Source organism: Scomber scombrus, chromosome 2 (genome assembly GCF_963691925.1).
Source record: "Scomber scombrus chromosome 2, fScoSco1.1, whole genome shotgun sequence".
Classification (NCBI taxonomy): Eukaryota; Metazoa; Chordata; class Actinopteri; order Scombriformes; family Scombridae; genus Scomber; species Scomber scombrus.
The window spans coordinates 19,605,866-19,630,022 of NC_084971.1; the positions used below are offsets into that span (position 1 = coordinate 19,605,866).

General features: G+C 40.9%; 1 protein-coding gene across 1 annotated transcript in view; it reads left to right on the forward strand.

Annotated features, from left to right (window-relative positions):
• Positions 1–1,287: 1,287 nt before the first annotated feature.
• The window catches only part of ugt8 (UDP glycosyltransferase 8), a 43,199-nt gene continuing 20,329 nt past the window's right edge, over positions 1,288–24,157 (forward strand). Inside the window, exons 1-3 of the mRNA XM_062439614.1 lie at positions 1,288–1,471; positions 8,411–9,243; positions 14,617–14,759. Of these exons, the coding sequence (XP_062295598.1) occupies positions 1,291–1,471; positions 8,411–9,243; positions 14,617–14,759 (1,157 nt within the window). The 5' untranslated portion in view covers positions 1,288–1,290. The remainder of the gene's footprint in view (positions 1,472–8,410; positions 9,244–14,616; positions 14,760–24,157) is intronic.

Genomic DNA, 24,157 nt, shown 5'->3' on the forward strand with positions numbered 1-24,157 from the left:
CTTAAAGGATGAAGAATCTTTGCATACTATCCAGTTTCTCTGTTTCTTTTACTCTCTCATTACCATCAGCTTTACCTCACAATGAAGCATTCAGGCTGCAGTATCTCTTACAGTTTCTAATGCATGCTTATAGTTGATCAAAAGTAAAAGATATAGACTATAAAATATGGATTCCACTTTGTAGTAAGGCACCTGTTTAAAAAAAGGGTTAATCAGTTGTAACTTGTGGCTTTGTAATGGTAAATAAATCATTTATAGTTTAGCTATAAATAAAAAAAAAACAAATAAAACAACAACCAAAAAACAAAAACATTTCACCACTTATATGCATTTATTAACATCAGCAATAAGAACACTTGATTAAAAACCTTTTATTAATACATTTTTTATGACATTTACAGTGGCAAAAAGTAGTAAAGTATTAGCGGCAGGAACTACGTTAGAAAGGTTAGACACCAGTGAAGGGTTTACACACAATTTTGTAAACCATTTTGTTGTTACTTATTGCTCATAATTGATCCATAAACTTTTTTTGCAAAAATATCAAACATTTTCTGGTTCCAGCTTCTCAGAGAAGGCTTCTTTCTCTTTTATGTCACTATAAACTAAAAAATAGTTTAGTTTTGGATGGGTGGTCTGACAAACAAGGAACTTAAAAACTCTCATTAAGGCTCTGGGAAACTGTGCATGTTACTATTAAAGTAATCAAATCATACAAACATATATTAAGTAGGTTAGTTGGTAATGAATACAATAATAGCTTGAAGCTTTACAACTTCAAACCATGTACAATATCTCGTTGGACAGAGGTACCATAATATGAGATCAAGCCTAATAGTAGCCTAATAATGTAAAAATGTTTTGAAGCATAATTATTACAGATAAGCATTGATAATTTCCTCTACTTCAGAGGCACAATCTTCCTATAATATAAGCACTATTATGATCAACGAATGAATCATAGTAGATATTAAATATGACACCAAATAGACCAGGCCAATAAAAAAGATATCAAACATGATATCAGACAGGGAAAGGTGGCCTTATTTATCAGTCCAAACAAAAGGGCCCATACATTCATCCTAACTGTTGACAGTATCAACATCATGGAGTCAGCTGACCGACTGAAACCAAGTACCTGTATGAGCCGAGGCCCCCCACCCTTATTGTGCTCACCATCTTAACCACTCCGGCACTCGTCTCCTCACTGCCACTCCCTTCCTTTCCATCGTGCTACACCGCTGGTCCCGCCTTTCACCGCCCCTGTGAGAGGGAGGGAGTGCGGGTTTAATGTTCCCTCTGCCTGTCTTCGATACCCGGGGACCCACTCTACTTCACAGGCATTTTTTTTCTAAGTCCTCACCACTTTTTGTGTTTCATCTCCCCGACACTTTAAATTCACCTTCAAGAAAAATTAGGACTACTGCATTTCTACCCCCCCACCTGTCCTGTGCACCATCCATGTCTCAAGGTAAGGCCAACACAAGACAAGCTAAGTGCGTATCACAACAGGTGCAGCGTAAACTCAGCCCAGTTTGCTCAACAAAACTCCAGTTTGGTTAATTGTTTAAGCATAGAGTCGCACAGTTGATACTGTTACAGCTAACAGCTATGAACTCGTCCGCGTAGTTTGGCTGTTTTATGTAACCAAAAATTCAGGTGCGAGGGTCTAAACCTCTGGAGACAGGTGTAGCCAGGTTGCTGTGTGGCGTTCAGGCTCCTTATTTAAGTCAACATGGGCTATTCCTATCTACTACTTCATTACTTTGTATGTGAATTCAGTAGTAATCTGTCTTTGATATTAATTTATTTTTTAGTCTTACTATATTAAAACATTCCTAAACCTAGTTTGTTGGGTCTTTATATCATAATTTAAAAATATTTACATCTGGAACAGATGTAGATATTTGTTATATTGGCCAATTTTAACACTCTTAATATTGGGATGTGTGAGTTTTGTATTAAGCTCCATAAAAACACTGTTTTAAAACAATAAGCTATACTTGTGATGACAGAAGTTTGAGTATCAGTGATATAAAAATTATAGCCTATATAACACTTTGTGATCCCGTTACAGCTGATTACATGACAGAAGGTAACAATTCCATTATAAACTCAAATTTTCAGGTGGCAGTCTCCCAGTATATGACCTGAAAACTAAGGTGAACTCATTTTCCAAGCTCATTTATCCTTAAGACAGTGTTTCTATTTCTTTTTTACCCTAATGAGCCAACCTACAGTACATCAAAGCAAAATAATCACTGGATATTTGAAAAAAAACAAAAAACAAAAAAAATGTAACCTGTGAATCTGCAGATGAGAGGTGACTAGAGCAGATATACAAGTCACCACCAAACCTGCCAACATTTTTTTTTAGAATTTTTAAAATCTTTTTCTTCAGGATATCTTTGTACAGTATTGCTTGAAGTCAAACTCTCTGTGTGTGCTTAGCTAAGAGGTGTATCATTGCAGGAAGCTTAACTCATTAAAAGGGATAAATGGATAAATCCACATACAATGAGGTGGCTTGCAGTACTTGAGAGAAAGTGTGTACACAAGTATTAAGGTTGTCAATCCAAATCTAATGATTAATATCATCCCTGAAGTCATTTGAACAAAATTAATATATTGCCTGAGCACAGTTTAAAGCATACATTGATACTTTTACCCTTTATTTGCCACTATATACGTGCTTTCAAACAGTCTTCGCATTAATCAGTGCTTCTTTGTTTTCAGTGCATAATGTTATTGAGTTTCTGTGGTCTTTGGTTACGGGCAACCTTACTGCTTTTTCTCAGTCCTCTGCTTTATTTGTTTATTGGAAGTAACTCTTGGGAAGAAAAGCCTGTTTTACCTGTTCTTGAGTGGTGATGGTTGAGGTGTTGTGGGGGTGCTACAGGATTCCGAAGGTTAGAGGAAACAATGCATAATGTACACACCTTTAAAGATGTTGTTAAGAAAGGGCTGAATGGAACTGAACGAATATTTGTGTACCATTTTGCAATGACATTTACAGAGCCTAAATGTATAGTATGTTATCCAAAAGTACAGAATGTAATCTCAGATTACATCTGGCCACCTGGATAGAATTGGGTAACACTGGGTGTGGGTAGCAAATAAAATGCTTCAGTAAGTAAACTTGTGTATACATTTGATCAGAAACACACGTGGAGGAATGTATGGCTGGTTTACTGACCCTGTTGTATGGAGATATTTATAAGTTGGCTCTTTGTCAAACATGCCCTCTGTCAAATGCTGAAGAAACTTAAAGTGATGAGGGCATATGGAGAGACCATGTTGCCATTATAAACAGCTTCTCATGTGGCTTCCTTGGTGTGTTAAAGTCAAGTGTTTTTTTCCACTTTAATTTTGTTGTCACTAAAATTCAAAGACTCTGTCTCTCAACCTTAGCTTAACTCATCTGTGAAGTGCTCCAGGTTCCACCCTCAGATTTAACAAGTCATTATTCTTAGCCTCCCATAGACTTTGAGCCTATGTGCCTTTTTGCACATACATGCACTAAGATATTTTGCTTGCAGATCAACATATGCCAGCATGTCTATTTTCATCATCAAAGTTTAAATTGTGATATGATGAAAATGATATGCGATAGATAATGATTCCATCACACTCAAAAGCTTTGGTATGCTAAAAAGCATCCATCAAGAGGCCCCAGTTGGATTGTGTTGCAGCAAACAAACCCTAGATCAGTTCATCAAGCACCATTTAAAGGCTATGAGGTAAAACAAACCGCTTAGGCTGACTTGTGTTTGACTTAATATCAGTTCTTGGAAGTCACATCTCCCCTCTCAACAGGGTGCATTGAGCTAATGAACCCCCACTGTGAAGCAGCAAGGCTTCTCCTCCCGCTGTGCTAAATCAAGAAAATGCTCATTTAGATTATGGTATTACAGAGTGATTATCACTGTATAATTACCATCTTATGACAGTCTAAATAGATTTTTGGCATTTAGTTTGTTTGAAACCAAGGTGGTAATTAGTAAAAAATCACATTTATGTTATTGTCATTCTCAGTTTCTATCATGCTAGTTTGCTCTTCATCTAAATAGAAAGACCCATTAATTAGTATCAATAAGGTTAGATGCAGTTATTGCGGTTTGAAGTGTCTTTGTTGAGTAAATATATCAATATTTCTGGTTATGATTCATATCACAATATGGCAAATGTTTGCATAATAAAATATAAACATAATATAGTATAATAAAATAATATAATTATCATATAAAATCAAACTGATGTTGAATGCAATGACCTGCGTTCCAAGTTGATAACATGAAATTCTAAATAATTAAATTATTTAAAACAAAACTTAAAAATGATGGTCATATAATGAAAATATTATTTTAAGTAAATAAAAATCAATATTGAAGTATGTCAAATATATTTTTGGTTACTGATTTTAAATGTTTTATATATTAACTGTAGATGAATTAAGGAAAAGATAATGGTTGCAGAGTATTGGGTAAAACTTGATAAGAAACTGCAGTTTTATCGTGGAAGTAGGCAATGCTGAATGAAATGAAACAGTTGCTTTTTTTGATTAAGTATAACAATATTTTGCATATTTTTGCTAATTCATTCAATCCAGATAATTTCTTCAGCCCTCCCTGTGCACAGTGTAACCAGACTCCATTTTTAGTAACTTAAGTCATGACGCATCACAGTCCTCAGTAGACAGTGGCTGGTTTCTATAGTTACCATCAACAGTCTGGGCTGAGAAGTGTTGGCAAACGATATCCTGAGGACAATGCTAAACAAAATGGTGGCCACCTGCAGTCGTTGAGTTTCTACCACGCCCCAGCTGTTTACAGAGAGAAATTCCACATTGTGGACATGCAGGTGTCTGATACACTATGTAATCTTGTGTAGATGCTATCAGTAGATGGTCAGTAGAAACAATATGGGTCATGCCATTTGATATAGATTCAAACATAGCTGTAACAACACACCCCATTACCCCAATCTTCAATGGACTCCACACAGGGGACATCAGCAGACCAGTTTATATTTACACCTAAGAAATGTGCCATTCAATTTATTTGCTTAACTAGGCCTAGCAGTACATTTTAAGGCTGATTACATACTATGCTAACACAAGAGTAACAATTATGCAAGATTCTACCTTACATGCTTCTGTGGGCCCTCCCTGAAGATTATCTAAATATGGGTGCAATGTGGTGCTGAAGCACCATATTTAAATTGCTGTTCTAGAAGAATGTACTTTATGCTTTCTCTAATGCTCCAAAAGGCTTTGCATATTATCTAAAAGTTTAAGAATTTAATCATATGCTACAACATTATGCTATGTTGTTAAACATGCCGTTCAAAATGTGGACCTCTTATTTTGCTAAACAAGAATCCAACAAGCACCCCTTGTTTTGCCCATGGCTTTATTGTGTACATCACTTACTTAGCTCCTTTATGTCAGGGTACAAAGTCACATCTGTGGAGTGTCATCTGTACATTTCCCCCTCAAGGTCAACGCATTCCTTAACGTGACACTGTGTAGAAGGAGAGCACAGGTTAGGCATTGTAGATTAGAAAAACCTGATTTCAAGTAAGAGGAAGAATGAGTGTAGGCATATAGGACACAGGCCTATGACATGGTGGCATGATAATGGTTCTTTGTGCTTGTGTTTGTGAATAGAGAGGCTGGAGGTTTAGAATGACGTTGGTGCTACCCACACCATGTCAGTGACGGCTGTGCAGAGGATGAGGAGAGATGAACTGGTAGAATCAAAATGCACGGAAAGAAAGGTTTATTAGGAAAGGTAAAGTTTTAAGGGAAGATAATGAGACCACACAGATGTAGTACTGTCTCGGTACTACTTACCAATATGTGTGACAGAACTGGAACTCAGTTTAGGGCAAGGACAGTCTTGAATTCAAGCTTAAAGTTTGGCATGCAACATGAGAAAGATCTCTGTAAGCTTCATAGAGTAGTAGATCAGAGTTTAAGATAGCAAATGTCCTTCCTATGTGTCATAAATGGAGAGCACAATTTGTGGCAGAAGCGTACTGTGGATATTATAGCATGGAAATATTTTAAATTGGAAAACAAAAGCAGTCCAACATCCACTTGTAATGTTGGCAGTGTGAGCATTTTGTGAGGCAGTAGTAACAGACCTGCGTTCAATACTAAAAAAAAAAAAAAAAAACACTTAATGGAATACACTAAGTTCACTCAGATAACTCAGGCAATAGCTGCACAGAAGCAACAAACACTGGTGGATACTTTTTAAAAGGAGAGAGAGATTTACTCGAGGGGGGGTCTTGTTTGACAGCCACGTGTAAACGCAACTAGCCTTGACAATAAAACATTACGCCTATCATAATAATTTCAGATAGCCTACTACGAGTGAACAGTTGACAGGTTATTCTAGTATTTATAGAATTTAGATTAATAATTCTCTTACATTGATATGACAGGTTGATTGTCGGCTATCCAAAATGTTTTAATTTTTTTCCCGGATAAAGAATGATGACATTCAACCACCAGATGCCGGTGTTAGGACGCATCTCGGAGGCATATCACATTGGCCTATTTAAAGATGTTAAAAAATCTTTAAATCTTTAAGTTAAATTATTTTCCAATCCATCACATGTTTTTTATTTTTTTATTTTCAAAAACTGCGTTCTGCAGAGAAGGGAGACTGGCGCTCTTATTAACGTTAACGTTTTGTATCGCTATATCTATATGCACCGTTAGCTTAAGGGGAAAGTCATTATTGTCCAACACGCTGAGTGGTCGCAGGGTTGTTGAGGTGAGACAGACTCAGCACCGTCTTATTTTCTTCCCTCAGAGTTGGTTTAAATTGTTTAATGCTGCAGTGTGTGTTGGTTAGCCGGTCTCGTTTATTACTGCCAGAGTTAAGGGGCGTTCAGACCACAAGCGTCTGACGCGAAAAAATCGCTTGAATCGCGCCACTTGATCATAAATATACATTTTTGGATCATCGCTTCATTCGCGCTTGTGACGTCGGGAGAAACTCTCCGCCGATTGGATGTCGCGGCGCGATGTTGCCTGAAAAGTTCAATTTTTCCAACTTTATTTGCGCCGCTTCAGACGCTTGATTCATTCATTCATTCGCCTCAGACGCTTCATTCGCGCCGCCTGATATAAAATCGTGTGTTATCGCGCCATTTACATTCATTTTCTATGTAGACTTGCTGCTCAATTCGCGTCAGACGCTTTTGGTGTGAACGCAGCTTTAGCTGTTCCACTCTTCTAACGTTAGCATTAGCTGAGTGACAGTGTAGAAAGTTCACAGTATACTTCACGTTCATCTCACAAAGATAATTATTTAGTCATTAAATCAAAATATGCTTGTAACCACTGCCGTTTTTGAAGATGAACTACAAGATAGCTGAAGATAACTTTAGCTTGTGTTCGCTGTAGACAGTCAGGAGGCTGCCATGCCCTCACAGATTAGTTCCACTTTTTCCATTCCGTCAACACCACACACCTGGGCATCACTAAGAGGAATTGATAAACTCAGGGGCATACAATCTAGGGCTGGGACGATCTGCGGGACGCCAGGCGATTTGCTGTTTATCAAGGTGATTTTGAAAAAGAAAAAAAAACGGCACTCTACTCTGCATTAAGAGATGTTTCTGGAGGAAATACTTCTGTTAGAGAAGCCCCGTTTACAAACAGACCTACAATCCACTTTCTCTCTTCTCTTCTCTTCTCTTCTCTTCTCTTCTCTTCTCTTCTCTTCTCTTCTCTCAGCGCAGGGTACACTGTCAGCCAGCCCTGTGCTGACAGTGACAGGGCGCATCTCTTTGATCCGAACCGACACAGCCTGTTTGCTCATGCTTCGGGGTCGTTCAATAGAGTAATTGCAAATAAATATTGTTTTAACGTGTAACTATTGAAATGTTCACACAAAGGCTTTCACAAATTACTACAGTGTTGCGGCACTGCCGCCTTTGTAGGTTAAAAGTTAATGACAGCGACTTGAAGTGAGGAGGAACAACATGTCTCTGGCTTGTCAGCGCAGCGGTGTCGCTCACTTTTGCATGCATGTGATGCAAAACATTAAAAATAACGTCATTATAACAAAAAACAAAAAACGTGCCAAGGACACGTGTGCCCCCCCCCCCCCTTGCCAATTTAATTGTGTATTGGCAATCTAGAGCAATGACAATCTACAATTTGAAATTTAGAGGCAATCGCACAGCCCTAATACAATCCCGATGGATCGGACAATTTGGAACCAGTTCTAAACTGGAACCCATTCTCGATTCCCATCCCTAATCGGGACATCTCTACCTGTATGTATGTATGTATGTATGTATGTATGTATGTATGTATGTATTAATTGTATGTAACTGTCTTTTGCTTTAATTATGATGATGTTAACATTGATCATGTCTTTAATTTCAGCCATGCTCCTACCCTCGTCAGTTCTACTCCTCCTTGGCCTCCTCATGTGGAGTCCCGGTGCATCATGGGCTGCTAAAGTGATTGTGGTCCCACCCATCATGTTTGAATCACACCTCTACATCTTCAAGACATTGGCCACAGCTTTGCACCAGGAGGGCCATGAGACCCATTTTCTAGTTTCAGAGGGTCGTGAGGTACCCCCCTCCCCTCACTATCACTTACAACGTTACACAGGGATCTTTAACAGCAGCACGGCTGACAATTTCCTCCAGTCCAAAGTCAGCAACATTTTCTCAGGCCGCCTGACATTTCTGGAACTGTTTGACATTCTTGACCACTACTCTCAGAACTGCGATGCTGTAGTTGGCAGTGCTGAGGTAATGACCCGCCTCAAGGAGGCGAAGTTTGACCTGCTGCTGGTGGACCCTAATGAAATGTGCGGTTTTGTGATCGCTCATATCTTGGGCGTGAAATATGCAGTGTTCAGCACAGGTCTGTGGTACCCTGCAGAGGTGGGTGCCCCAGCCCCGCTTTCATATGTTCCTGAATTCAACTCATTGCTGACAGACCGCATGTCTCTGGTCCAGAGGATCACCAACACAGCTGTTTACCTGGTCCAACGCTTTGGAGTCCGTTATATTGCATTACCCAAGTATGACCGGATTATGAAGAAACACGGAGTGAAGCCTCAGGTGGCCATGGCTGACTTGGTGCAGGGCAGCCAGCTGTGGATGCTGTGCACTGACATGGCTCTGGAATTTCCCAGGCCCACCCTGCCACATGTGGTGTACATAGGAGGTATCCTCACCAAGCCCCCCAATCCACTGCCACAGGTCAGTATTAAGAGAACCACACAGACCAGCTGATAAGCTTAGTTAGAGAAAAAGTTTTTGTGTGGTATTATATATCTAAGAATCTTTATTTTATAGGTGAAGTACATAAAAGGTTAAATGTATTGGGTCTATACTGAAAGATGTTCTCATTATCCTCTAGCTAAATATATAGTGCTTGCAGGGTTCACTATGAGCGCTGTAATGTAAAATGAGGGCTTTGAACCATTTGTGACAAAAAGTAGGCATTACAATGTGTAATTGATAGACTTTGAGCATGACATAATGCAAATGTCTGGTTGTATGTGCAAGATGGAAAATTAGACTGATAAACCTCACACTGACATGGGAGAAGTGTACCCTTGTGTATAACATGTAAATAGGAGGTGAGCACTTACACATTTTTTTCTTACATTTTTCTTAGGAACAATCCACTAACACATATAGACATTTTTGGGTCAGCCCTTTTTAGTATGTGTGTCCTGATAAAGGGGGAAGTCAACATGTTGAGCCTGTTCCTTGCTTTTGTTTTATTTTTTTTGCCCAAACCTTTGTATTTTCAGTCAGCTGTCTCTCATTGACAAAGGTCAGTTAATTAGTCAAAAGCTGCCATGAAGAAATTAGTTTTTGGCAGAAAGATGTGCTATAGCTCTTATATCTTAAATCTCATTCAATAGAAACTGTTTGTTGGTGGATGGATTAAAGCCTCATACTTGTCTCACCCTTAAAGCCTGGGATATAACATCTGTGAGGGAGCTCAGTCAGTTTACGTAGAGTAAATACACACAGCTCTATTAATTTTGTGACACTCTATCTGCCAGCTTTATATTTTCTTCATATTATTTCCTCCTTACTCTCTAGTTTCTGTATTTGTCTGTAGTCACCCTTGCTTGTCCCCTTTGTCTCTGCTATCACTTGGTATCTCCTATTATCACATCCTGCCACAAAGCGAGCTTTTATAGACGATGCTGGGGTGCGGATGGGTTTGGGCTGGATGGACACGGATTTTGAGCAGAGAGGGAGGGGAGTCATGAAGGACAGAGGCAGATGGTGACGGGGGGTTAGTCCAGCGTTTGGACGACAAGAGCGCGGGCCGTCGGTATCTACTGCGGGGGGTTTTGGAATGCCACTACAGCCAATAGGGCGCATTGTGTCGTGTTGTGTGGAGGGAGTTAGAATGGAAGTGGAGGGAGAACGAGGCCATTGTTCTGGGCAGAGCTCTGGGGACACTGAGACTCTTTTATGGGGTCACTGAGGCTGCGTTGTAGGGACAGTAGGGCTGTGCTGCTGGGACACAGAGCCCAGTGTGCCCTTGAAGTTGCTCCGTGCCAGGGCCGGTCTTAGCTGCCGCAGCTGGACCAACTCCCTCTCTCTACTTGTCCTCTGCTTCTATAAGTCCTACATGGCTGCTCCCTGATTACTCCTCATCTATCAATCAATCAATCAATCTTTATTTATCTAGCGCCAAATCCCAACAAATGTCATCTCAAGGCACTTACACATAAACCGTACTCTTCAAGTTTAACTTTAAAGAGACCCAACATTCCCACATGAGCAAGCACTTGGCAGCAGTGGCAAGAAAAAACTCCCTTTTAACGGGAAGAAACCTCAGGCAGGAAGGATAGGAGAGAGAAGCACATTGAAAATCAACATTGAAGTTAGTAGGTCATCCCGACGTCTACAGGCCCGGATTACCTGTGAGACAAGAAAGCACAGACAACTCTGGGGAAGCAGTTTAGGTTATTGAATGCATTAGTACATGAATGTTAATAGAATGTGCCTTATTTTTGTAATGTTAAGCAGATGAAAAAAGGCAGTCCTTGACATTTGTTTTATGTGGGTATTGAAGGACAAATCCTGATCAAATATAACTCATAGGTTCCTTACAGTGGTGCTGGAGGTCAAAGTAATGCTGTCCATAGTAGTTATGTCATTAGATAATGTGTTTCTAAGGTGTTTGGAGCCAAGCACAATAACTTCAGTTTTTTCAGAGTTTAGTAGCAGGAAGTTGCAGGTCATCCAGGTCTTTATGTCCTTAAGGCATGTTTGTAGTTTGGTTAAAGTCAAAGTCAGCTTTATTGTCAATTCAATCACATGTACCAGACATACAAAGGAATCAAGAAGACATTTCTCACTATCCCACGGTGAAAACGGATAAAGTGCACAGGCACAACACATAAGACATGGACATTTCCTAATACTAAAAAGTAAAAATTGAAGTGCAAAAAAGATAAACAATAAAATATAAAATAAAATAAAAACTACTATCAGTTTTCTGGACGAAGCTGTTTTTAAGTCTGGTGGTGTAGGCACGGAGGCTCCTATACCTTCTCCCAGAAGGCAGGAGGCTGAACAGACTGTGTGCGGGTAGGCTGGTGTCGCTCACAATCAAGGTAGCTTTGCGGATGAGGCGGGTGATGTATGTGTCTTGCCAGGAAGGGAGTGGGGCACCAATGATCTTACCAGCTGTATTCACTATGCGTTGCAGTGCTTTCCTGCTGTATTCAGTGCAGCTCCCGCCCCACACAGTGATGCAGCTGGTCAGGATGCTTTGAATGGTGCACCAGTAGAATGTGCACATGATGGGTGGGGGAGCTTTTGCTTGCTTCAGTTTGCGGAGGAAGTAGAGGCGGATCGGGCTTTCTTCGCCAGTGATGCAGTGTTGGTGGTCCAGGAGAGGTCCTCACTGATGTGCACCCCCAGGAATTTGGTGCTGCTCACTCTCTCCACAGCAGCACCATCGATGGTCAGTGGTGGGTGCTCCGTGTGGCCTCTCCGGAAGTCAACAACAATCTCTTTGGTTTAACTGGTTGCTTTCACCTGGCTTTATTGACAGATATAATTGAGTATCGTCTGCATAACAATGACAATGTATTGAGTGTTTCCAAATAATGTTACCTAAAAGAAGCATATATAAGGTGAATAGTATTGGTCCAAGTACTGAACCCTGAGGAACACCGTGTCTAACTTTTGTTTGCATGGAGGATTTATCATTAACATTTACAAATTGAAATCTATCGGATAAATAGGGCTTAAACCAGTTTAATGCAGTTCCTTTGATGCCACCTAAATGTCCAAGTCTCTGTAACAGGATTTGATGATCAATGGTGTCGAAGGCATCACTAAGGTTTAACAGGACAAGGAGAGAGAGAAGTCCATTGTCCGATGAAGTTAAAAGGTCATTTGTAACTTTTACTAGTGCTGTCTCTGTGCTATGATGAGCTCTAAATCCAGACTGAAAATCAAAATACACTATTACCACTGTCTACTGTCACATACTTGCCATTCTCAAATGAGTAATGACACAAATGCATGTGCACACACACACACACACACACACACACACACACACACACACACACACACACACACACACACACACACAAAAACACAATTTTTTCCCCCAAACTTCAAAGGCTTTCTGATTTTCTGGAATTGCACTAGCATCTGCCAAGTGAAAAGCATTTGTGATGAGCTGATGGCAGGCTGCGCTTCATTCTGCAGCCTGTTCATAGAGGCAGGTTTACTGGGTAATGTGAATAATTCCTCTGAGTAAAACCCAGAACAGGTCTCCTACTTCCCGGAAGGCATGTCATGTCTTTACTTGTCACTACCTCAGTGTAGCTCTCAGTTAATAGAAAGTGATGCATAACACAAGCGTCCTTTCTTTAGTTCTAACTATAGTGCTGACATTTTAAATATTTCAACAACTTTTTATTCATAGACCAAAGCTTCAGGATCACAATGAATGTAGATAGCACTTATTATAGTTGGTTCTTGTTGAATTTATGACCTTATGTTCATCATGTGAGCATTGCTTGTAGGGTCTTTTGAATGAGATCATTTCAGTCTTCCTTTTGCCCTATAACCCTGTAACCCAACTTCATCAAGGAAATTATGTCATGCAAAGTAATGAGATAATATGTAATCTCATGTATTTACAACAGGAGCTCTGATATATCTGACTTCACTCTAAATAATAGAAAGTGTGTCTAAAGTGTCTAAAAGCAAACAAACATGGAATCCTCAGCTCAAGTCCATTATTCAGGGTAACTATATTGTAATTTACTGTAACTTGGTGTTACTGCATAGTCCCAGATGGCTAACTGGATAACTGTAGTGACTGTTTTCAGTAGAAAAAACAGTTCACATGAAAAGTTTTGTCAGTGAAGCCAATGAATTATGCAAAGTAACTGAGATGTTGTATCTAGAGATGGGCTATTTTGAGTTTTATCTAATAAAGTCTTATGACTTTTATTGTGTTGGGACAGCGGCAGAAACCTTAGATATTTCAAAACTTGGCACATAAAACCAAAACTGTCTGCATGGCTAGATACAGCCAAGCATGCAAGAAGAAATATTGTTTGTTGTGTTGTGAAAAAAGATAAAAATTCATGCCTTGTACTGATTAGATTTCAGTGTTCTCAGTATTTGTGTCTATGAAAGGACAACTTACTTTATTTGTCAAAAACTGGTGACCATATTGCCTCAAAGTGAGGTTAAATAAGGTCATCTAGGTACAGAATGTTCAGATATATTATACTGGTGCATTTAAATGAGAAACTTTGTGAACTATCAACACATTTGATTTATGTTATAATATAAAAAGTTGATGTATAATGGAACACTGGGCACCAAGATACAAAATGCAAGCTTAGCACATCCTTATTTGCAGTTCTGAGGCATTAGATTGAATATATTTAACAGCTTCATGAATTAGACATAATGTGTCTTTCTTGATAAACTCCTGTCGTGGGTATATTTTTACCTAAAAATGTTCTAGTATTTGAATTTAAGTCAGCACCAAGAGATATTTTACAAGCTGTGCCAAGTGTAATATGATACCTAGAGACTGCACTTGTTAAGGGGTTTATAGTTGGCAGTCTCTCAATTTATCCACCTATTAATTTTCAAATTACAACATTATTAAAACTAAGTGTTTTGTATGCTCATTGATAAATCACTTAGTTATTTGGCAAAGTTTGGTGAGTTCAATGACATCATCCCACATGTACCTGTAAAGCTGTAAATCATTCAGAATGTGTGTGAAAGAAACCTCACCGAAAATAAAGTCAAAAAGACATCAAAAACTATGTACAGTTTGTTTATCTCTAATGCGTAAAAAATAAACTGAGATAAAGGTCAGCAGTTAAATTGTAATTATCAAGTTATCTATAATGTGGGCACCTGCAATACACATGAGTAAATCTACCATGGAACGAGTGACTGGTGATATAAATGTTGAAAATTACAGCTCTAGCACAAAACATTATAGAGTATTGTTGTATAATGCTTATACAAATCTTGTTTAAAGACATACAATCTCTATAAAATGCATTAATTTAACTCTCATTTTCTTTTTTTCATATCCTACAGGATTTTGAAACATGGGTGAATGACACAGCGGAGCATGGTTTTGTTGTTGTGTCATTTGGAGCTGGGGTCAAGTACCTTTCCCATGACATAGCTCACAAACTGGCAGGAGCCCTTGCCAGGTTGCCACAGCGTGTCGTCTGGAGGTAAAGTATCTGTTTTCTCACTTTAAATCATATGCAGCTGTCAGTGTGACAGATGTGAGAACAATTTGCGAAGCTTCAAGGTAGTGACCTTCCCCCACTGAGCACTGATAAGCTTCTAGATGCCAGGGGATAGTGTGCACACTGTATATCAGAGAAATTTCATTTTGAGCATTCATTTTTATTTCGACTCTTACAATTAGCTGTACCATTTCTGTTTAGTGACACATCACAAACTAGAGGCAAAATGTTGTTCCCCTGTGACAGTCTGCCTCTTGAGTCCAAAGTTCATATTCCCACTTCACATCAGGTTATTATCTTAGGTCCCCTAGGTGATCAAACAGCAGCATCCAGAATTCTGACCTTTGAGAGACTTTGTTCTTTTCTGAGGAAAACTAACAGTCTCTAAAACCAGTGATTATGGCTTCAGATTTCAATGGACAGAGAGATCTTTGTATTTTATGAAATGTATCCAGCTAAGCCAAAAAAGATAAGGGCTTTATCCTGAATTTTAGCTCAGTTAAACAAACTGCCAGCCTTTCTGCGACTTAGAGGATAGATACAGAGATCTGACAGCATGATATTGTGGGTTGTTTTCTGCAGCCACAGGACAGGCAAAATATGTCTGTGATGGGGACACTTAACCTGTTGCAGTATCTAGGTGTACATGCATCTGTCAGTGTATGTACGTTGTATGAATACAGATGGTTATTAAGAAGTCATAGGACATTTTTCAGACTTCACAGAATCTGTAACAGTGTATAAATGTTGTATGATTACAGATGTTTATGCATTTGGTAGTGAATCAATGATAGGAGGTCCTTCATATATCTAAAATGTTAGTGCTTGAAAGGTGTGATCGAAATCTAATGTGATGTAATCATTTACCCAGGGTCTCACAATGGTTATCCATTGACTGTGATGTGAGCAAGAAAAACTAAGAAAATTAGGAGAGGAAAAGTAGGACTGAAAAAGACAAGACTCCCACCCATGAACCTGTTAAACCTAAACTCTTATCTCAATATATTTGTTTTCCATTCATTGACTACATCCACACACACACATTAGACATCCAAACTGACTTGAGTTTGCATAATCCTTGTCAGTCAATAGAGGTTATTAGGTCAGTCAATCCTGGTATGCCCAAATAGTGCACAGTTATTTCAAACTTGACTTTACTGTAGGTAAATGGTGCTGCTGGGTTAATGTTTGAACATGTGCCTGTGTGCAGAATTTAGTGGCAAGTGCAAAAGGTCTGTACTAAAACAAACTAAACAGTTTACAATGATGTCAAAAATTACAAAATGGTCAAGAAATTCTTTCATTACCTCTGTTTTAGACTTAATGTATTGCCTTATTTTGTTTCTGGTTTTGTTTTAGTTTTAAGCATAAGCACTACAGTACATTTATAACTTGAAATGTTCATTAAGAAATAATTCCAAAATTGTTTGGTTCCAGGTTTCCTTTGTCTTCTATGTTGTTGGACTCACATTTTTCACTATTTTCTGACATTCTATAGCTCAAACAACTAATCGATTAATCCAGAAAATAATAATCCCTCTAACTCTTCTAAACCCTTTAAAGTGATTGTTCAAGTTAGGGAAGTGTTAAAATATGAGACAAACAAAATAAAATGGAAGGAGAGAGAATATGAGGATTTTAAACATCTTTTCTTGTAGAAATGTATGAGTATGGGAGTATGATATATTGTGTTATGATATATTGGTATACTTATAACTAACTAAGTTATACCTTTTAGAGTTATATCTAAATAGGGTGGGATTGTGTTTACATAAAGTAACTCAATGGTCAGTCAGTCATAGAGAATTAAATGGTAGACTGTTTCAGGTGAAATATGGGTCAGTGTATGAACTATAATTAATCTGAGATAGTTCATCTTGTATATTGGGTCATATGTCTTTTGTGGTCTTCGGATGCATTTCCATGAATCACTTAAACAGTCACACGATTTAAATGCATAAAGATACTGCCTACTCCATTGTGCTTTATTGCGGCTCTTGTTGCTTTCTATTAAGTGGTACATCACTATATGTGTGATGTCGCTTCACTCATTTTTCTTTTACACACTTACGAGATGAAACTATGAAAAAGGAAGTAGAGGGGGCAGGACTGACCCGGGGGATTTGTAATGTCTATTTGTGGTTTGTGGCTACTTGTGTGATGTTGCTTCACCCATTTTTCTTTGAAACACTTTGGAGATGAGAGAGTAATATAATACCCGTTCAATCAAAACTTGACAGCTATTGTCCTAAGGCCCCGCCCCGACCAATCAGATTGCGCGACGTCATCCCCCTTTCGTCCAATCAGCATGGAGTATTTTTTTTGTAAGTCCCGCCTCCTTCGTCCAATCAGATTGCATTATGTCATGCGCAAGTCCCGCCTCCTTCGTCCAATCAGATTGCAATATGTCATGCGCAAGTCCCGCCTCCTTCGTCCAATCAGATTGCACTACGTCATGCGGAAGTCCCGCCTCCTTCGTCCAATCAGATTGCATTACGTCATTCCCGTCATGCGTGTGATGATGCTGGCGGTTGACCAATGATAGTGTATGGGTGTTTGTGTCGTCATAAGGTCCGTCCCCCGCGAGCTGATCTATTTAATTTAGGCCTTTTTCAGGGGATCACTGAACCGGTTTGTGACATTTTGGCCTTACTTTTTTAATACTTGCTTGGTATTTTGTTAAAAAAAAAAAACATGACAAAAAGAAGCATAGACGCTGATGATGCTGTTGGTGGTGCAAATGCTGTGTGTGACTCTAGCAGCAAAGAGGCTGCTACATTTCGTTGGAAGATGGAGCTAGCAAAACGCTCTACCCAGACGATGGTGGTGAGCGAAACACCGGTGACATGTTATCGTGATGTGTGGGGAGCTCCTAAGAAGCGTGTGACCCACTTGTGCAGGGTGCAGCTCCCGCCAAGTGAGCTTCTCCATAGAGAATGGCGGTTGGAAGACGGTGGTTCGTGGGGCTATGTGTTCAACTACAGCGGGCACGAGATGTGCATATACCAGCTGGAAAAAGGAGAGTATTTCAGTCCTTTGGGTCTAAAGGCCAACCTGACCTCCACGGACTGGTCTGTGTTGTGTACACTGAGCACCTATGGCTCGAGAGAGAACGACCCCCTAGTGGACCCGGATGAGCCGATGTCTGAGGACGGTGAGAAAAATTGGAAACTTGTGTCCAGCATGGTGTGGGAGACGAAAAGAACGGGGTCCGGCCGCTGGTACTTCAGAGCCAGCCATCAGACGAAGGAAACTGACACGGGTGTGGTGAGCGAGTTTGTTTTGGATTATTTCAACGGCGAGTGCGGTGTTTTGCAGTCGACGCTGCGCCTTCCTCTCGACCACTGGGCGCACGTGATGAGCGATCTAGCAGAGAAAGTTAAAGGGCTGTTTGTGAGCAGCCAGAGTTACAAAGACATAATGATGGTGAGGAGAACGTTGTAATTTAAGACTCCTCCTCCTACTCGTCTATAGGCTACGTAAGACCCAGCCCTCCCCGACATCATCCAATTAAAGACACTGTTACAGCCCCTCCTCCGTATCATAGTTATTTAAGCAAAAGACAGCGATGGGGAATTTACTCTGTCGTGTATCTCTGGAGAAGAAAAAGACAAAGACAAAGACAAAGACAAAGACAAAGACAACGAGGAAAGAAGCCATGGGTCTTGAAGACTTTACCCCATCTACGCTGCCTGATTGTACTCTTTGTACTCCTCCTTGTACTCCTCCTGGTTCTCCTTGTACTCCTCCTGGTTCTCCATCAAACTCCTACATCTCCTCCTCCTCCTCATCCCCCTCGTCCTCCACCTCCTCGGATGTGACAACGCAGACCCCCGCTTCTACTCCGGACGAGGTTAGTGCTAACCCTCGTGAACAACAACCTGAGTCTAGCATGAACTTGACCCGTTCGATGTCCTTGCCGGATATCAGATCGCGTACACCACCACCGCCACCACCACCAGCAGCAGCTGAAACACCACCACCACCACCACCAGCTGAAGCACTGGTTGATGAAGGGACACATGGACGGTTTAATGCCCTCCTTTTAAACACAGTGAAAGTTGTGCTGGTCAGTTTGCTGGACGACGTTCTACGCACATTTCAAACGGATATCTGCAACGGTTGCATGGTGAATCACCCCAGCCAACGTCAACACGCATGCCTCTTGGCTTTGCCCGACTACTTCTACATGACTCACTTTGGAGCGGTCACCCTTAGACTGTGGACGCCACGACTTATTCCTACCCTCAAGACGATCCTGGCAGAGCACTCTCTGTACGTGTCTGAAGATAGGATCACCGGAGTGGTGGAAACCTTTCTGGATGAACTGAGATACGCCCGGCGTATTCACGACAAAATCACCCAACTGTACGAGAAGCTCATAAGGGGAGAGAAGACCAAGCTAGCCATCATAAATCGCGCCCATGACCTGTGGGGTGTGGAAGAAGAAGATTAAAAAGAAAAAGAAATGGGGAATTACTGTCAAAGAATGGTTACATGTTTAGAGGAGTACATGATCATAGGACGGTTAATCTCTATATTGGATCGGGTTATTAAAAACAAAACAAACTATGTTACCAAGGACTTTGAAGTTGTTCAAATGGAAAAGATTCTGGACATGGTTCGAGCACATGCTGTATACACACCCTGGGAGACGATTGTAGACACAACCTTGCTGCTGCTAGCCGACCAACGTTTATTGTCTTTTACATTTCACAGAATCATCGGACAGATGAATGTTGATAGTTTGAGTAATCTATTTACCCTGTATGCTTTGATTGTAGATGTTGTAGACCGTCATGTACAAAACAACGTACCGACAGACATCTTGACTGAATTGTGGGAAATACACAATGTACTTAGAACCACCCTTGGCACGGCTGTGCTGAGGAGTGCTTTGCTTACACTTGAGGAAAAAAAAAAATGAAACGTAGTGCCTTAGTTGTTTTACCTACTGTGTAGATTTTTTTGTGTAGATTTTTTATTAGATTTTTTATTGGATTTTTTATTGGATTTTTGGATTTGTGTAGATTTTTTATTGGATTTTTGGATTTGTGTAGATTTTGTAGATATTGTATGATGATGATGATGATGTGTAGATTGTTGTGAAGATAATAAAAAGTATAAAAAGTCAAAATTTTCTTGTCCTTTGTCATAAACTCTGGAGACGAGAGGTGGGGAAACATGGCAGAGAAACGTGTTATGAAAAAAGTGTATTATAACCCATCGCACCCGGGGAGTTTTGGAGGAGTGGATAGACTTTGCCGAGGTGTGCAGGATGAATTGGGTAAAAAAGTAAATGTTGAAAGAGTCAAAGAATTCCTGTCAGAGCAGGATACTTATACACTACATAAACCGGCCAGAGTACATTTCCCGCGCAATAGAGTGTTTGTACCGCGCCCTCTTGTTCAATTTCAGGCTGACCTCTGCGACATGCAGGCCTTGTCTGAACACAACGACGGCTACAAGTATCTCTTGACCGTGATAGATGTATTTTCAAAAAAGGCTTACGTCAGTGTTTTAAAGAGAAAATCAGCCTCTGAGGTGGTCAGGGGTTTTGAATCTGTTTTCAAAGAGAGCCAGACCCCCGAAAAGTTACAAACAGACTCTGGTAAAGAGTTCTTTAACAGGAATTTTAGGAGCCTTATGAAGAAGCACAACATTAAACATTTTGCCACCGGCAGCGATCTAAAAGCCTCGGTGGTGGAGAGATTTAACCGTACCTTAAAAACAAGAATGTGGAGGTATTTTACGGCTAAAAACACACGCAGGTACCTGGATGTTTTGCAGGATTTGTTGAAAAGTTACAACCACAGCTACCACAAGAGTATAAAAATGACCCCCCTGCAGGTGACCGAGGAGAATACTCCTCAAGTTTTTCAGAACCTGTTTGGTTCTTTCCCTCTCCGCTACAAGGACAAGTTTAAGCTTAATTTCAAACAAGGCGACCTGGTGAGAATATCTAAACTGAGAGGAGTGTTTGACAAAAAGTACGAACAGAGTTTTTCTGACGAGCTATTCACGGTGGCCGGGTGCATACCCCGTCTACCCCCGGTGTACACACTCAAAGATTACGACGGGGAGCCTATAGAGGGGACTTTTTACGAGGCAGAGTTGCAAAAAGTAAAGACGGCCCCTGGCAAGGTCTATCAAGTGCAAGAAATCCTAGACAGGAGGGTAGTGCGAGGCGAGAGAGAAGCGCTGGTACGCTGGAAAAATTGGCCCGCGAAATTCAACAGTTGGGTCAAGGTCAAGGATCTGGAGAATGCATAAAAACAAACCTCGGCCTAGCTACATCCGCCATTTCTGCCCTAGTGTCTGCGTCGCTACAACATCAGCATCATGGATCAGAGGGCAAAGGAGGGTTTTTACATCACCCTACCCTCTAACGCTAGCCTCAACGTGTTTAAAAATAACACAGCCGCAAGTTTCCAGGTGGATTTGGCCCAACACATTGATTTAGAGGGACCCTGGCAGGTAGCCTTGACGGAAATATCTTACCCTCACACATGGTTTAACGTACCTATAGAAAAGGGGTACTTTGAGTGGAGAAGGAAACCCCGCGAGGGGGAGCCCCCACCCGTGGTTAAACGCCAACAGATTAGAGGCGGCTATTACAACAGCCTAACTCATTTCACAAATGAGATGAACGCTTTTCTTAAAAAAATTGGAGCTGACGTGCACCTAATATTTAGCGCCATTCAAAAGAGATTTGAATATCAAGCCGGGGGTCAGTATCACCTACGGTTTTCGGCACCCATCGCATACATTTTGGGCGTAGTACCCGGAGAATGGATTGTGTTTGATACGAGGATGGCCCCCTATCCGGCTGATATAAAGGCGGGGTTCTACCACCTCTTTTGTTACACAGACGTGGTACGTCATCAGGTGGTGGGTGACGCTTACGCTCCTCTACTGAGAATCGTTGAGGTGCAAGGCACCTACGGGGATGTGATCACCAAATATTTCAACCCGGCCTACTATCTACCTGTGGCAAAGAATCACATTGAAAACATTCGCATAGAGATTAAAACGGATCAAAACCTTCCCATCGTTTTCACCCTTGGCAAGACGGTGGTGAAATTACATTTTAGACCCTCTCCTCAGTGAAAAAACAACAAAAAACAATGATGCAGTACCAGCAGCAGAGGCATGACCCTCAGCGTTTTATATCTTATTATGAAAATCAGGTAGGAGGCACTCTCCCTGGTTTTTATGGCTCCCCTGTCATGTACGGGCGAGGAATAGGCTCTATATTTTCAAGGCTATTCCGCTTTGTATCACCTCTGATGAAGAGAGGTTTTGCTCTGGCTAAACCTCATCTACAGACAGCCGCTAAGAACATTGCTTCACAGGCCGTGACCCATGCCATGAGTAAATTATCCACACAAGAGGGCTCTGGAGGAATTATGATGCTCGCCAGACGAGCCCGTAAGAGACCACCCGGAAAGCGTGTTTCAGCGACGGTTTCTAAAAACCCTAGACGCACTGCAAAAAACAAATCAGTCGGCAGGAAACGTCCTACAGGAAGGAGGTCTACCAGCGGGGACCTCAGCTCCAGAGATATATTTCTTTAGATACATCCTTTTTCAAAAAAAAAATAAAAAATAAATAAAAAGTTTATTAAAAAAAAAATTAGGAATCAAGATGGCTTTATTACATCACAAATCACCAGAGTGTAGTATGGCAGAGCTGGATTTATTTTCAGCTCCCATGACTCAGCTGTCTATCGACGAAAAACTCTACACAGAAGTTCTACCTTTGTCCGCTATTACAGATAATGGACCGATAGAGTTTTTTATACCCGGAGACGGTGACAAATATCTAGATTTGAACGACACCTTGCTGCACCTCAGGGTGAAAATTTCCAACGCCGATGGCACTGACTTGGCAGCAGATGCCGCTGTAGGCTTGATCAATTATCCTCTGAATACACTTTTTAGTCAATGCGACGTTATTCTAGGGGATCGCTTAATTTCCCAGTCAAGCGCGACACATCCTTACAGGGCCATCATAGAAACGTTGCTCAACTTTTCACAAGAAAGCTTAAGCACACAGTTCAGCGCCGGTCTGTTTTACAAAGACACGGCCGGGTCAATGGACTCTGTGGTCATCGATGATGGTCCTAACCGAGGTCTGAGAGAGAGGGCGTGGTTTACAGCCAGATCCAAAGAACTACATCTGATGGGGCCTCTCCACGCCGACATCTTTTTCTGCGAGAGGCTTCTTTTGAACTCGGTGGATTTGAGAATCAAGCTGACTAGGGCCGGCGATGATTTCTGTCTCATGTCAGCGGCTAATGCCACCTTTCGACTGAGAATACAGGGGGCTTCTCTGTTTGTCAAAAAAGCTACGGTGTCCCCCGCCGTACGTTTAGGTCACGCGTCGGCCTTAATGAGGGGCAACGCTCTCTACCCCTTGTCACGGGTGAATGTCAAAACGTACTCCATACCAGAGAACTCGCGAATATGCAACCAAGAGAATCTCTTTCTAGGCACCATGCCCAAATACATTGTGCTGGGCATGGTGCACCATGAGGCTTTTACGGGGAAAAGGGATCTGTCTCCTTTCAATTTTATTCACAACAATGTCGAGTATCTGGCCCTATGTCAAGATGGCCGACAGGTGCCAGCAAAAGCATTCCAGCCTCAATTTAACCACGGGGTGTCTGTCAGAGAGTTTTACAACATGTTCACGGCTACAGGGAGACACTTGAAAGATTTACCTCTGAGCATCAACAGAAGGGAGTTTGAACAGGGCTACTCTTTGTTTGTCTTCAATCTCAAGGCAGGAGAAGATGCTGATGCTTTATCCCCCGTAACCAGCGGTAATTTACGACTAGAAATGAGATTTAGGACTCCTCTGCCACACACAACTACACTTATCGTGTACGCTTGCTACGAGTCTATTTTAGAGATCAACTCTAAACGACAGGTGCTGGTGGATTATTACTAAAGAAGGAGAAGGAGAAGAAAACACAGGGGGGAAAAAAAAAAAAAAAAAAAAATGAATAGCCTTGAACTAGAAACTCTCATGCATCGTTTACTGGGCGAGGCTTTTTGCGGTGTGTGGGCCGCTGATCAGCTACCTCTGCTCAAGTGTAACTTCAAGAGACCTACGTACATGATTGTAAACACACACCCCTCCCATATGCCAGGGGAACACTGGCTGGCTCTGACTTTGGAAGAAAGTGGCACGGGTACTTTTTATGATTCATTTGGATTTTCTCCTAATTTCATACACTATCCCAAACAAATTCTACAATTTTTGGAAAAACGTTGTGACACTGTTTTATATCACAACAGACAGCTACAGCATATCCTGTCTACCACCTGTGGTCAACATTGTGTTTATTATTTATGTCATAGAGCCAGTGGATT